This window comes from Emydura macquarii, unplaced genomic scaffold, assembly GCF_026122565.2.
Source record: "Emydura macquarii macquarii isolate MOO-44397 ecotype Brisbane River unplaced genomic scaffold, CSIRO-AGI_Emac_v2 contig_3485, whole genome shotgun sequence".
NCBI classification, from domain to species: domain Eukaryota; kingdom Metazoa; phylum Chordata; order Testudines; family Chelidae; genus Emydura; species Emydura macquarii.
This window is the reverse complement of record NW_027133622.1, coordinates 408,959-424,866: the sequence shown is the minus strand read 5'-3', so window position 1 is coordinate 424,866 and position 15,908 is coordinate 408,959. Positions and strand designations below refer to the sequence as shown.

At 51.2% G+C, this 15,908-nt stretch overlaps 1 protein-coding gene across 3 annotated transcripts in view; it reads left to right on the top strand.

Moving 5' to 3' along the window:
• The window catches only part of SETD1A (SET domain containing 1A, histone lysine methyltransferase), a 30,726-nt gene that overhangs the window by 1,080 nt on the left and 13,738 nt on the right, over positions 1–15,908 (top strand). For all 3 annotated transcript variants that reach the window (XR_010917481.1, XM_067535231.1, XM_067535230.1), the window contains exons 2-7: positions 1,985–2,095; positions 5,881–6,033; positions 12,890–12,988; positions 13,430–13,700; positions 15,001–15,122; positions 15,528–15,751. Coding sequence is in view for 2 of the 3 variants with exons in the window: in XM_067535231.1 (XP_067391332.1) it covers positions 5,896–6,033; positions 12,890–12,988; positions 13,430–13,700; positions 15,001–15,122; positions 15,528–15,751 (854 nt within the window). In the remaining variant the exon portion in view is untranslated. The remainder of the gene's footprint in view (positions 1–1,984; positions 2,096–5,880; positions 6,034–12,889; positions 12,989–13,429; positions 13,701–15,000; positions 15,123–15,527; positions 15,752–15,908) is intronic.

The window sequence follows — 15,908 nt, the reverse complement described above, 5'->3', positions numbered from 1 at the left end:
CTGAAGGGAAGGGCCAAGGGAGTGTGGGAGGAAATGGGGGGCTTGAGGGGGAAACTAAGAGGTAGCGTTTGGGAGTGTGGTGGGGACGAGGGGCAAGTTGGGCCTGTGGTGATGGAGGAGGTAAGGGAGATCCGGGGGGAGGGGGGGGGGGAGTTTCTGCATGGTAGAGATCTGCATGGGGGGCAGAGCTGAGGAGAGAACCAGGCTGAAAATGGGGAGCCAAGGCCCATGATGGGGGTTGGGGAAGAGGATCTGTGGGGGGGTTGGATGGGGGGGGTGTCTAGGAGCGACATTAAGGCGGGGGAAGCCCCTGGGGAGATCCTAGGAGTTGGATGGAGGGGGCATCGAGGGATGGCGCACTGGGGGCATGGGGACATAAGGGGGCAGATCTGGGGGAGGAGGGACACTGAAGTGGGAAAAGCCTGTTGTGGGGTGAGGGTGCTGGGTTGGGGATGGGCCTACGCTCAGGGTGGGACGCAGGGCGAGGCTGGTGCCAGGGTCTGGTCATGGGCAGGACTGTGAGGGCCGGGAATGGGGGCTTAGGCTGCAGGCCTTGTTGGGGGGCGTGATACCAGGGGAAGGTGGCACAGTGGGCATCCCTGAAGCTCAGAGTGGGCACCAAGGTAAAAAGCAGGAGCGAATTCTGTCCCTTTCATCTCTTGGTTGTGGGGGGGAGCTCACCCCCTGCAGCACTGAACAGGCTTTAGTGCCAGTCCAGTTTGTGACTGGTTACAAAATTCAGAACCTGGGTATTGCCCGTTCCCCCACCAGTTCCTTGTGGGCTTGAATGGAAAGTCCCTGTCTCCCTCTGCTCCCTTTCTGATTCCCTGCTACAGCCAGACCTCGTTTAACACCTTGGTGGGAGCACAGTTAGGGGGCACAGTTACACCTACACCAGCTGAACTGCTTTGGCTACTACCACAGGACATGCCCCAGCCGGCTGTGCTTTGTCTCCAAAGACGTGGAATCTGGTGTCCTATAGGGAGAGGCTGCGGGTGCTAAGGTGGTTAGAGGTGGGGGAAGCTGGGAGTCAGAGCTCCTGGGTTCTATCCTGGTTCTGGGAGGTGAGTGGGATCTGGTGGGTTAGAACACGGGCTGGGAGCCTGGACTCCTGGTTTCTGTTTCCAGCTCTGGGAGTGGATGTGGTCTGTAGTGATGGAAGGGGCTGGGGTTTGGCATTCAGGACTCCTGGTTTTTTTTTTTGGCTCTGCTGCTGGTCTGCTACATAGCCTTGACTCTTTGCTGCTCTGAGCCTCAGTTTCCTCACAACTGAAATGGGTTGATAATGGCTAGGTTTGATTTTTGGATGAAAGGGCCCATAGAAGAGTGAGCTATCAAAGGGGACTCCATTATAACCACCCTTTGGCTGTGCAGGGGTCCCATATTGCCCAGCATTACAGCTTCCAGGCTCCGACAGTGGATGATCCAGAAATAACCCCCTTCCTTTTGGAAACACCTGCTTTACAAAATTCAGAACCAGACTCAGAGCTCTCTCTCTAAGGTTGGAGGCTTGTTTTAGGGTTTCATGCTGCAGCCCATCATTGTAATATCTGAGCACCTCTGAATGGCTCCATTGCTCTCTGCTATCTTATCTTATTTATAAGCCTGTCCTTCTCAGCCTCTGGCTTGGGAGGGCTAGATCAGGTTTTAGATGCCAGATTGTAAAATAATTTGTAACCCGGGTTTAATTTTTGTTTTTTGACTCTCTTAACATTTTTATTTGTTTTTGCTGGTACACAAGTAGGTAGGAAACTCTAATATCGTACAGGAGCTAGCAATTGAACCCAGGAGCCCTGACTCTCAGCCTTTCCTGCTCTAACTAGATCCCACAGCCCTCCCCCATCTAGGGATAGGACCCAGGAGTCCTGACTCCAGTACAGTTGCCTTCTAACAGGGTAGATACACAGCATAAGCCCCCTTCCTCCTCTTTTTAACTGTTTGTTCCTCCGATGCGTAACCCCCATTTCCTTTGCTTTCCTTCCAGTTCTTCGAGGTCCCAGTCTGCATTATGGACTAAGCATCTGCCGCGTCACGTTTACAGATATATGTTGTCTTTCGTCACTATCAAGAGCACAAAACAAATCATCCATAACAGGTACAATTTCATAACTATCTCCTACTGCTCTGGATTTGATGTTCTGGGTTGGGATGAGGCACATTGGCAGGGTCCTGTGGGGTGGGGGCACTGCTGCGCCCTGCTTGAGGGAATCAGTGTGTGGGTGATGTCATCCCCTGCTGGAGGGAATTGGAGCCCTGAGAGTGTGTGTATCTGCCTCGGAGTTCTGTACCCGTGCACTCTCTCCCACTGCCAGGCTGTGCCTGCTCTATGGATGCAGAGACACCTTCGTTCTCGAGGTGCAGGAGTGTATGTTGCCCTTTCTGATCATGCCTGGCATTTCCTGTATAGGATGGTGCTCAAACAAGGCAACTTGCAGTCCTAGGCTGGGTTTACACATCTGCATTCGTATAGCAATGCCCCATGGGATCGGGATGGGGGCATCTGTGTGGTGTCCAGCACAATGGGAGGACCCCAATCTTGGTCAAGGTGAGGGTCTGTGAGGCACCCAGCACAACAATATCGTCTCATCTGTGTTCCGGCCTTGTATATTTAGGCTGTGAGCTGTTCGAGGCAGGGACTCTCTCTCCCTGTATGTCTGCATGGCACCTAGTACAGTGGGAGTCCCTGATCTTGATTGGGGGGCAAGGTCTGTGCAGCATCCAGCCCAGTGGCAGAGACACCCCAATCCTGAATGAGGCCCTCCATGTGCTACCACAATATAAATGATACATTTTCTATTAGTGAAGCACAGATCACCAGGTTCCATTGCTTGATATAATTAACATTGGATTTCCTGGTTGTTTTGATGGCTTCTTGGAACTCTGGGAAATTCCCCAGGGGGACCCCATTGCCCCTAGCCTTTCAGGAGAAATCCTCACTCACAGCTGTGGCATTATTGTGCCAGACATATTTAATATGCATACGTATGGTCCGGGGTGGTGTCATTCAGAACAGCTGAGCTGCTTTAGTGCAAATTTCCTGAAAGGTAGACGAGTGATAGAAAATTCTGATCTTCAGGGGGATTTGTGGAATTGGGAGTTGAGGGGTTCAGGATGAAAGTCAGGACGCAGCACTAACTACACATTGAAACTGAAGCACTACTTCAGTTTCTAGTGTGGGTAACAACCCAGATCTCTAAACAGAGCCCCTAGAAGCTCTCTAGAGGATTGGGGTGGTTTACCTGCCAGTGCCCAGATTATACCCAGTGTGGGCACTCAGTCTCCAGATCTGATGTATAGATTTGTACCTGACTCTTTACAGCTGCTATAAGGGCAGGGCTCATTGTGGATGGAAAAAGCATGGTGATCTAGTTCTTCTGAACTCCTACTGTTCCCCTCAATCTCAGCACAAGTGTAATCCATTAACTCTGTCTTTATGCCTAGTGTGTTGAGATGAGGACTTAGTCGCGAAGGACTCTGTTATCCCCGTCCCCACTTGGTATCTTCTGCCCCGTTGCCATTTTGGCTTCAAAGAGTGAAGTCTTCTGGGGTACATGTGAAAGTGTAACTCTGTATGTCATGACTTTCCAGGGCAAATTCCAACATGTCTAATTACATTTTGCCATCCTAACAGTCCTCTTGCAATTGGACATGGGATTTTTCTTCACTTCCTGTTCTCCATTATGCACTGTTACCCAGCTGCCCAGCCCCAGAGATGGCTGCAATTCAGCACCAGACAAGTGATCTCTTTGTGGCATGGCTGTTATCCAGTTGCCTTCCCCCCGCCCTACAAGGTGGCTGAGTGCCAGGCGAGCCATCCTCATGCAGAGTTATTGTGTAGCTTTTATCTAGTTCCTCACCCCAGAGGCGGCTGCATCTCAGTGCCAGGCTAGCACGCCTTGTATGGCATTGCTGTACAGCTGTTACAGCAACCTCTGGTTAGGGATAGCTGGGTTTCTCAATGCTGGGCTAGAGATAGCTGCTCCCTAGAGGCGGCTGCATCTCAACACTAGGTGAGCCATCACCATGCAGCTGTTACCTAGCTACCGCTCCCCAGAGGCAGCTGCATTTCAGTGCCAGGTGATGCCTGTATATGCAAACACTTTGTGGTGAAATTTAAGGCACTAAGAGGCATGTTTGTAACCCACCCACCAGTTCCAAGGCAAGGCAGTTGCTGTAATTGAATCTACCCACAAGGGCCTTGCTTTACAGGTAGAGGAAACGGACTGGATTCCCCCGGCTCTTGCAGTGAGCTGATGTCACCTGGGCCATGCAGGGGAGGTTGGACACTGTATGATATCCCATGCTAGTCTTGAAGCCAGAGACTAGGAAAAGCCTGGACTGATGAGAGCTGGCCCATCTCGTCTGTCCTCACCTGGAGTAGGATCGTCCCTGGCTGTCTGTTCCCCAGGAGAGATGGAGTCATTCGATCTGGCCCCATCTCGCTCGTCCCTGCCTGGGGCTGGATCATCCCTGACCACCTGTTCCCCCAGCAGAGATGGAAACACCTCATTCAGGCCATTCCCATCCAGGGCAGGATTGTCCCCCACAGATTATTACCCAGGGCTCTTAATTTCCAGTCTCCCAGATAAGGAGGCTCCTGCCCTTTCCCATGAGGGAGATGAGAGCATCAATTACTAGACTGCTCTCTCACGGGAAATGTTTCCTGACGCTCGACCTAAATTTTCCTGAATTTCCTCCATGCTTCTAGTTCTCTTTTCCCACCCTAAAGAATTTACCTCCCACCCTTGTCTTTGATGCTGTTCAAACACCAGTTGACAGTGATCATGAAGCCCCAGTTTAGCTCAGCTTGCCATGGTTAGCTGCATGGCTGGTGGTTTTGGCTCAGGGTCTCCAGGTCACCAGATTCGTGGTCTGGAAGGAATTTCCCCAGGATCAAATTGGCAGGGACTTGGGGTGAAGGGTTGCCTCCATATGCAGTATGGGGTGTGGTTCACCTGATGAGATCATCTGTACATAACTCACCTAATCATTACTCTGCTGTTGCGAAGGCCTCACTATCCCACCCCCATCCCTGTCATCCCGGATCAAACCCATGGACTCATCTAGCCCAGTGTTGTTGCCCTCTCAATCTCTCCTGTTCTCACAACAGTCTAGCATCTGCTCAGGCCTAATTTTTCAGCCTGATTCAAACCGGAACCAATCCCACGAGGGTTGAGTTGTTTCCCGCCTAAGTCAACCCTTCCTGCTGAACCTGCATGCTCTGCTCCTGCCAGCTACTGCCCCCTGCTGCATTTGGCACTCCTCAGCACACTCACTCTGCCGTTCACACAGCACAGTGAGGTGGCCAGCGGTCAGTAGGAATAGGGCACGCAGCTGCCCCAGCACCAATCCTGTGGGCAAGAGGAGGAGAGCCAGTCCAACCCGAGCCTGAAAGAGGCCACTTGTTTCCCCACATGATCCAGACCCAACACTTGTGGTTGGGTAGCAGGGCTCTAGTTTAGTTTCCTGAGGACTGAAATGCTTTGGTCTAACCCTAGTTCATGGGCTCAGCACAGGGGGAGCTGGGAGAAACTGACTGGCCCATGCTAGACAGGAGGTCAGACTAAATGATCTAATGGGGCTTTTTGGCCTGGAACTCTCTGAAATCCTTCCAGGCTTCCGCGATAACCCTGGTGAATCTTATGTCAGTGGCCTAGTTGGTCTGCAGCTTTCTGGGATCAAGGGGCACTCACAGGTATGGGGGCGTATCTGGTGTGGAGGATAGAGGTGCTTTCCTCTCTGGACCTGGAGGCTTCTGGGATTTAAGGAGATGCCAGCAGTGTGGCAGAGCAGTCCCAGAGGTGGCTAGCACAGGGTGCTGTGTGTGTGTTTATATCATGTTGCTGATCGCAATTTTTCTCCTCTCTGTTTCCTTCTCAGTTTAAATGAGTCATAATGGATCAGGAAAGTGGGGGTGACATTCAGAAAGCCCCCAACTTCCAGTGGAGAAGCTACAAGCTCGTCATTGATCCGGTGCTGCGGCGGGCCCCGCAGAAAGTCTACCGCTATGATGGAGTTCACTTCAGTGCCCCCGTGAGTCCAGGCATGGGCGGCAATGGGGCTTCGCTGTCTGCTTTGGCGGGTGGGGGCTTGCCAACAAAGAAAGGATAGCCTTCTTCTTGCCAGTCCTGCCTGGAACAGTAGCTGATGCTAGCCTGCTGCATAGGCCCACTCTGGTCACCCCTTTCTCACCTCTTACTGTGGGCTAATACATCAGAGCAGCGGAGGCTGGGAGCCAGGACTCCTGGGTTCTATCCCCAGCTCTGGGAGGGGAGTTGGGTCCGGTAGTTAGAGCGGGGGGGCTGGGAGCCAGGACATCTGGGTTCTATCCCCGGCTCTGAAAGGTGAGTGGGGTCTAATGAGTTGGGGATGGGTGGCCTGGGAACCAGGACTCCTAAGTTATCCCCCCATCTCTGAGAGGGGACTGGGTTCTATTAGGTTAGATTAGGGGTGGAACTAGGAGTCAGGACTCCTGGCTTTTCTCCTGAGCTCTAGGAAGAGACTGGGGTCTAGTAGGTTAGAGCAGAGGGGACTGGGAGCCAGGACGCCTGGGTTCTATTCCCCTACTTCTATCACGTTGTGTAAATTAGGGCAAGTCCCTCCCTGCTCTCTGTGCCTCAGTTTCCTCATGTGTAAAATGTGGGTAAAACTCTTTGGGCGGTTTGTGAGGGTCACTAATTGCTCTCGATAAAGCACACTTGGTCTAGCCACGAAAAGCGCTGCTGAACCACACAGCTTTATCACCTGCTGCCATGCGACCATGGCTAACTTGTAAATCATGGAGCAGTAGTGATGCTATGCATGTCAAGTCTTATTGCTCCATTTTCCCATCCTGAGCATGCATGTGTTACTGGGCTGCCTTACTGCCCTGCCGCAGGCACGTTACTTTATGGTCCGTTGAAGCCAGTGAGACTCTGAGGGTGGGTGACGAGTTGTAAAAACTCTTGCAAACCTTGTCTGTTAAATGCCACGTGGTGTTGCCCTAACCTCTCTCAGTTTCTCCTTCAGTTTGTCATTTGCAGCTCCCAGTACTCCCTAGGATCCACCTCCTTCTGGGGTATAAGCCAGTGATCCAAACACTCACAAACCTGACATTCCCTTACTCTCTGGGGCTCTGTCTTCATTCGCCAGTCAGCCAGCTCCCAGCCTTCTAATCACTCCCTTCAGCCTCCCCCATTAGCAGTGATTGCTGTGCTCCTTGTTAGTTGGCACCCACACCTGCCCTGGGGGCCCTAGACAACTGGGCTATCTGCTTCCCCATCCAAACTGCCCCGTTTCCCAGGGCTTCTTCCAATGCTCCCGGCCCTCTGCTCTTTAAAGAGTGCTGTGTCCCAGAGCTCCTCTCCCTGGCATCACGTGCCGTTTCGCTGCAGGCCATGATGGTTTTTCCTGTGAACCTGTTCTTGGTCACCTGATCCTATGGAACATGGAGAGGCACATGCAATCCCTGGCACAGGAGGCATTGGGGTGGGGTGGGGGGTCACAGAGCCCTTGCTGTTGGGGGAGGGAAGAGACACAGCCATGGTATGGCGGGAGACGGGAATGTGGGACACACAGAAACCCTGGCAACAGAGGAATGTGGGGCATGGGGGACATACAGAGCCCCTGTCTTGGAGGAAAGGGGTGAAACGGGATACAAAGAGCCCATTGTATATGGGGGAGGAGGAATGAGGGACATACCTAACCCCTGGCATCGGAGGATGGGGGGCACACAGCACCAAGGGTGCAGTGGGTCCCTGAAATAGAGGGGTTGGGAGGGGTGGGATGGGGATACCTAGGGATCTTAGTGGGATGTAGGGATTCCAGGAACCCATGGGGTGGGCATTTAATTCAGCTGACAGAAGCTACGAACTACGCGATCCAGTTGTTTGTTACCGTAACCTCTAGGAGCTTGGTCATGGATGAGGCTGCCATTTTGCCAGGTGCTCTACGTTATTTATTAGGTGTATTACGGTAGCATCTAGGAGCCTGGTCATGGACCAGATTGCTATCGTGCGAGGCACTGCACAGACAAAGCAGTCCTGCCCCTCAGAGCTGGCAACCTCTAAGATAAAAACACAAGAAGTGCAAGACAAGAGACAACAGGTGATTCCAGACAGACAGACAGACAGACAGACGGCAGCTCAAGAAAACATTGAGCCAATAAACGCTTTGTCTGGCCGTAACGCTAGGCAACCCCACTTCTGGATCAGCCCCTTCCCCCGGCGCTAGGTGCTGTATGATCCTCTCACTCGACCTTAGACTGGTTGCAACTATCCAGCATTACATAGAGAAGGGATATGTCACTGAAAGTTTTTAAAAATTAAAATTGAATATTTTTCCATGGCTGGTGCCCCTTTATGGCTTGGCTTGGCAGTGGCTCTTCCTTGGTTTCCCACCAAGTCTCCAGCTGATCTGCTTAGCCTCCGCTGCCTTCCATGTTGCAGTGGTGTAACCCTCTGGCTACATCAAGTAATGGTTCTACCCCTTCTGGGGTATCTAAAGTGTCCAAAACAAACTCCCACTCCATCTGGGCTCGATAGAGTACCATGGAAGTCAGTGCCTCTGCCCTGTTGGGCTCATGCCACCCTAAGTCCATCAATGGCAGCCAAATGAGGCAGTCCTCTCTCCTTTCTGCAAGCAGGCTCTAAGAGGCAGCAGTTGCCCTGTGTTCCCAGCCCCAGCTGCTCTCACCTGGGTGGACAAAGTGACAGAGAGCGAGAATCTCTTACAGCTTGGTTGGCTCATGGCACTGGCTTGGCTAGAATGGACTAGGGCTTAACTTTTGCCTCTCTTCACTAGCCCCAGGACAATCAGATTCTGTAGCCAGGTGACTAATAAATTACTTTGTTCTGAAAAGACTGCCCATGTTGCTGCAAATCCTCACTGTGAACATTGCCCCTGGGGGGCTGGCTTGACTGGATTTGCTCCAGGGAGCCCTGAAGAGAGACAGGAATTGCTGATGCTGAAGGCCCATTCCCGGATGTCATGGGCCTGCCTTGGTGGAACTTTGGGAAGCCGTGGGGTTTGACCCAGTAAAGGGATCACTCCCGAGGGACTGATCAGGGGCTGGGGCATAGACCAGACCCCGTGGATCTGTGACACATACCCTGTCACATTTTCTTAGAAAGGATGTAAACCCCAGTTTTTGCCTGCCTCAGGTGAGACAGAAACATAGCCCCATGCCTCTCATCATCTTGTGTGGATCACTGCAGGGGCCTCTTCTCTGGCCCCCTGCTTGTATCCATTCAGAATCCTGCTGCAAAGATCATTCTCCCAGCCCATTGCTTGGCCCATGTCACTCCTCATGTTGCATCCCTCCATTAGCTCCCCCTTCTCCGTCACATTGAATATAAGCTGCTTGTCTTCCCTTCTGTGGTCGATCCACAGCCAGTCTAGCGTGTCTCATTTGCTATTGAGATGTCTGCTCCTGCTGCTGGCTGTCCCATGGTCCCAGCCTCCACTGCTCACTTGTTATATTTTTAAATGAGCACCTTTGTGTTTTCTCCCACGCTGCCCTAATGCCTGGGAGGACGTCACCATCCTTAAAATTCCTCCTCAAAACCCTCCTTCGTCGTGGCGCTCAACAAAAAGGTGTGCTGCCCATCACGCTCACCACCCTGCTTCACTGTACTCCATCTGTCTCTCCACATGTTGTCTCTTGTCTTATACTTAGATCATAAGCTCTCTGGGGCAGGGAGCATCTTTTTGTTCTGTCTGTACAGCACCTAGCACAATGGGGGCCTGGGCCATGACTCTGGCTTTTAGGTCCTATCACAATATAGACCTATGGGCAGGTTGTGCCAAAATTGTATGTCATAGGATTTTTTTATTTATATTTTATAAATACTAAAAGGACTGCAGGTACAAATGACATAACTGAAAAACCCATTGTACAAATCTCTGTGCAGCAGCACAATTGAGGAGAACCCACTGCCAGTCTCCCAGATCCCTTTCTCTAAAGGATTTGGCATTGGCTTCTGTGGGAGGTGGGATACGAGGCTAGATGGACCCATGGGTCTGATCTGGGATGACAGGGAAGGGACAGGATACAAGGGTATATGGGCCAATGGGTCTGACCCAGTCTGTCTGTTCCAATATTCCTGTCTCCCCTCTGCCCCCCTGCAACTCCTCCCAGCTCAAACTCCACAGTCTTGTGCAATTTATTCTTTAGATAGGCAACCCTTTATCTCTAGGTAGTTAACAGTTTTCGAAGGGATAAGATTTTGCTGCAGGTTTCAAACCAAAATGTGTAATTAGGAACATAATTGCCACCACAGATTGGACCCATGGTCCCATCTAGCCTGGTATCCGGCTCCCATCCCTCCCCTGCCTAGATCAGACCCAGGGTCCCATATAGTCTGATATCACGCCGCCTCCCTGCCACCCCAAATCAGACCGATGGGCCCATCTCGATCACCTGTCCCTATCCCTGCTGCCTCAGATCAGACCCATAGGCCCATCTAGGTTAGTATCTCACTGCCTCAGATCAGACTCATAGGCTCATCTAGATTGCTATCCTTTATCCAACAATGTCCAAGACCATCTGCTTCAGAGGAAGGGGCAAAAACCCCCTAAGGGGACAATTCTGGAATAACTTGCCCCTTTGGGCAAATTTCTTCTTAGCCCCTATTAGAGCTTGTATTCTTTAGCATGAGGGTTTATATCCCTTGCAAAGCTCCTGCCTGTTTAATATTTATTATTATAACCCTGGATCTTCTTATCTGGATAAAAATTCTGGCCTCCTTAGAATTTTTCTAAACTCTTGGCCTCAAAGCAGTAAGTTCCACAGGCTAACTGTGCATTGCATCAAAATCTCTGCTTAAAGAAATGCTGTATATCTAAAAGCATCCTCAATCAAATCCCCTCATGCATATATTATGTAAAGGATATAGGATTATATATAGAATCGAAGGATAGGGGATAGATTTTACAATATATAATTTGAACAATCAGAGCCCATATATAGATATCCACTGAATGTGTGTATTTATATAATATAATGTATCGGGGTAGGGGGTACAGTATATATATGTGGTATCTGGTTGCTGAGATCCCATATGTATATAAACATATCTCCCCTATAGATTATGTATATTTAGAGAGAACAATCATATCCCTTCCCAGCCTTCATTTGATAGCTTTGTGTTTGGGCAGTTTCATTTTCTTCCTTGGCAGTCCCTTCTGCTGCTGTTTTTGTTCGGTCTTTCCCAGAGTGGCAGGGAGGGGCACGAAACCCATTTATAAGGTGTAATTTTTAACAGTGAGAGTGATTAACCATTGAAACAATTTAGCAGGAGTTGTGGTCTATTCCCCATGATTGACAATTTTTAAATCAAGGTTGGATGTGTTCCTAAAAGATCTGCCCTAGGAATTGTTTTGGGGAAGGTCTCTGGCCTGTGTTGCACAGGAGGTCAGACTAGATGATCACAATGGTCCCTTCTGGATTCTACGTAGCACGGTTGGGAAATCACAGAACTTAGCACTCTGATTCGAAGTTCCTTTGTGAAACCACTTCTGATTCTCTGTTTGAAAATGGCAAGGTTTCAAGTTGCTCATGACAACCAATAGCAGTAACAATAACAGAAGCAACCGCGGATAAACCCTTGATGAACCTGACCTCTCCCAAAGCCCTTAATAAGAGGATGAGCCCTGGATGCTGGGGCTGAGAACCTGACTTCTCTAGATTAGGGTTCTGATTTTGTCTCTGAAACAAACATTAGCCTCTAGAGATGCTCAGGACATGGATCAAGAACACAGCCAGCCTTCTGCGGTGTATGAACAGTCTATACAGGAATAAAACCATTCCCTCTTGTTAAAACAAAGGCAGAGAAATCCACCACAGGGGAAGGGGAAAGGGTGACAGTCTGTAAGTGGGTTTAACAGAATTCAGTTTTTATTTTTGTATAATTTTGGTGGATAATATCAATGTTTATTTTAAAGCAGCTCTTTCGATTTTTATCAATTTAGATTTTCACAGTTGCAGGTAAAGTTATGGGGGGTGTCAAACAATAATTAATGACAATAGATGTTGAGATTCAAAAAGTTTAAGCCTTATAACTGTTCAAACACAAATTGTTAGTGTCACATGTAAAAAATACAAAGTAAATAGCCTTAAAGCAAACTCTCAAGCAGCAGTTTTCTTACTTTTCCTAGATGTAAATTTAGATTATTAAAAAAAATATATTTTTTGTCAGTTTGTGTGTGTACAGTGAAAGCAACATTTGCCAAAAAAATCTAATCCCTGTGAGCCTAGCTGTAAGTACCTCCATGAGTAACAGATGTTTGACAATGGGCTCTGCAATCTATCAGACAAAGGTCTAACACAATCCAGTGGCTGGAAATTGAAGCTAGACACAGTCAGACTGGAAATAATGTGTAAGTGAGGGGAATTCACCATTGGAACAGCCTACCAAGGACTGTGGCAGATTCTGCATCCCTGACATTTTAAAATCAAGATTGGATGTTTTGGTTGCATGGCCTAGTGGGTAGAGCACTGGGCTGGGAGTCAGGAAACCTGAGTTTTACTCCTGGCTCTCCTACTGGCCTGTTGGGTGGCTGTGGGCAAGTCACTGTCCCCCATGTGTTTCAGCTTCTGTAAAATGGGGGTAATGATCTTTTGTTATGTGTTCTGAGATTTACCAAAAAGTGCGACATAGGAGCTAGGGGTAATTATTAAATGCTCTTGTTCAAACAGGAACACCTTTGTGTCCTAGGCAGTCCAGAGACACGGGAATAGATCCCAGGAGTCCTGACTGCCAACCCCTCTGCTCTAACCACCAGCCCCCACACCCTTCCCAGAGCTAGGGATAGAACCCAGGAGTCCTAACACCCATATCTTTCTGGTCCAGCCACTCTCAGCGGTCCTTTGAAAGGTAACTCCTGCTAACATTTCCTCCTTCGCTCCCAGGATTCAGGGTATCCCCCTGTGGGTGACGTACGAGACCCCAGGCCACGCAGGATCTGGTCCAAGCACAGAGACCTGTCGCTCCCTGTTCCCAAGTTCAAGGTAAGCATGATGGGGTTTTCCTGATCTCGGCTCTTCCTGGAGCCAGAGAGCTCCCCCCTGCCACTCCCTGAGCCAGCCCCAGGGACCTTACTGCAACAGCTCCCAATGAGCTGCTAATCCTTCAGCTAGGCCATTCCCATCTGGAGGTCTGCTGGGATCTAGCCAACTTCCGGAGCTGTTTGGCCACTGTGGGCTGCTGTGTAGTGAAGAGGGAGAGATGGGATTCTCCCCAAAGTGGGGCTGCATCGGAACCGGCACCCCTAGAGGGGAAGGGCCCTGTGTGTCCCGTTCCCCACCCCCTGAGCCAGCCTGTCCCTTGCCCTGGGGCCAGATGGGAGCCGGATCTCCAGGGGGGAAAGGCCCCAGGTCCCATTCCCCCTGCCCAGAGGCCAGGTGGGGTCAGTGTGTGAGTGCTGATATCTCCCCTTTCCCTGGTGGCAGCTGGACGAGTTCTACATCGGGCAGATTCCACTGAAGGAGGTGACCTTCGCTCGGCTGAACGACAACATCAAGGAGCCCTTCCTGGCTGAGATGTGCAAGAAATACGGGGAGATTGAGGAGATTGAGATTCTCTACAATCCCAAGAACCGCAAGCACCTGGGCCTGGCCAAGGTGCTTTTCACCAGCACGCGCGGAGCCAAGGAGACAGTCAAGAACCTGCATAACACCTCGGTCATGGGCAACATCATCCATGCCCAGCTGGACATCAAAGGTAACACTCCCAGCCCCACCTTGGGCCCAGCAGGCCTGGAATCCTGCCCCAGGCCCTGCCCAGCCTCGGACCCCATGTTCCACATTGTGCTTCATTCCTTTCCCTGTGGTACAGACTATAGGGGCCAGGTCCCCAGCTAGTATACATCACTATCACTTCTTCAAAGGCAGTGGGAACGAAACCTGTGTAGCAGTGTTGGGGGCTCAGTAGGAGGCACTGGGGGTCTGGTCCCCTAACTGGCAACATGATGCCAACAACTTTACAGGGATTATGGCCAAAACCTCTTAGGTGAAAGACTCCCCATGTGTCAGGGGTGGCTATACTCGCAGAAGGGATAAGGGGCAGGGAACCCTTAGGCTCTGTTCAGAATGCAGGTGTGTGTCTGATTCCTGCGCTTAGAACCTGCATCGCCAGAAGGGCCCTTTCGATCTGACCTCCTCCTGGATAACCCAGGCTCTGTGATTCCTGCCTCCAGCCCACAGCTCCTGCCCCAGTCACCTGGGAAGCGTCCTCTGCAGGAGGCGTCCTGTATTTTAAGCACCTCCTCCCCGGGGCCAGAGAGTGCCCCTCCTCTCTGACCTCTGGCATATCTCCATTGGGGCTAGTTTTCTCTGCTGGGATCCTGTGATAGCTGGCTTCTGTTTGTGTGACAACAGAGGGAAGTACCAAATCAGACCCTTGCACCTGCAGAGTGCCATCATTTCCGGTCAAAAGGAACCAATAAATCATCTAATCTGGCCTCCTGTATGGCCCAGGCTGGTGATTTGCACCCACACACCCCTATATTGAACCAAGAGACTTTAGACTAAAGCAGCTCAGTCTTCAGGAAGCTAAACTGCCACAGGGAGTGACCAAGGGGGCAGCCGTAGCAGCAGCAGAGGATAAGACAGCTAGCAGGATGACCCAGCTTAATCCCCAGCTTTCTTCCGAGGGAAGCTACTGGAGCCAAGAATGGACAAGTGCTTCCCCGCTCCCCTTCCACTCAGCCTTTTGCCATTCCTGTTCCATAAAGGACCCCAGATCTGCCATGATTCTGTATTTGCCCAGCTTCCTGTTCTCCTAAGGCATAAGAATCCCGCTCTGTCTTTCCACCTCCAGGATATGCTGCCATCACTGCTTAGCTGAGCAGTTCTGTCACCACCACAGGCAGCAGACTGGAAAAAATGGGGTGGGCGCCATTTAGTTATATGTTGTGCCACTGCTGTTCTCTGCCCCAGAAGTGGCTGCATCATGAATTGCTTACTAGAATTACCAAGCCTGACCTGCTTCTCTCAAATGTGCTCTCTCCCTGCCCCTACAGGACAGCAGCGGATGAAGTACTATGAGCTGATCGTCAATGGCTCCTACACCCCTCAGACTGTTCCCACCGGGGGCAAATCTCTGAGCGAGAAATTCCCAACATCTGTGACCCAGGCTGAGACGGTACAGGAGGCTGGCGGGGTGTGCTGGGAGCTAGGCTCTTATCCCACATTCTCAAATTCAGGCACTGATATTCATGTCTAGGAATGGGAATAAGTAGCCTGATTTGTCAGAGGTACAAACTCCAAAGGATGTTGCACCTCAGCACCAGGCGAGCCATCCCCTTGTGGTGTCACTGTATGGCTTTTCCCAGCTGCTCCACCCCGGAGATGGATGCAGCTCAGCACCGGGCAAACAATCCCTGGGCAGTGTTGTGTGAAGCTGGTCCCTAGTTTCCCTGTCCCAGAGGTGGCTGTGTCTCAGAGCTAGGCATGCCATCTCCATGCAGTGTTGCTGTGCGGCTATAACCCAGCTGCCCCACCCCAGATGTACCGGATGTCTCTAAATGTCTTTTCCTCCTCCTTGCAGTCTGAGTCCAGACGGCGCCAGTCTACCGACTCCTCCTACTCTGGCAGCACTGTGGGTTCGACGCCTGGCAACGGGACCCCTTGCTCTCAGGACACCCCATACTCCAGTGGCCGCCAGGACACCCCCTCGTTCTATGGTCAATTTACCCCTCAGTTGTCCCAGGGGACCCCGCACACCCCCCGAGGAGGAACGCCGTATTCCCAAGACTCGGCCTACTCCAGCAGGTACCTACTCTGCTGAACCCAACGCACAGCTCCCCTGCGCCATTGGCACTCGCACCATTGGCACTCACGCCAGGCAGCTGGGCTGGAGCCAAGCCTGGATGGGAGACTGAGAGGGTGCTGCAGGGAGCGGGGCAGGGACTTGATAGGGGGCATGCTC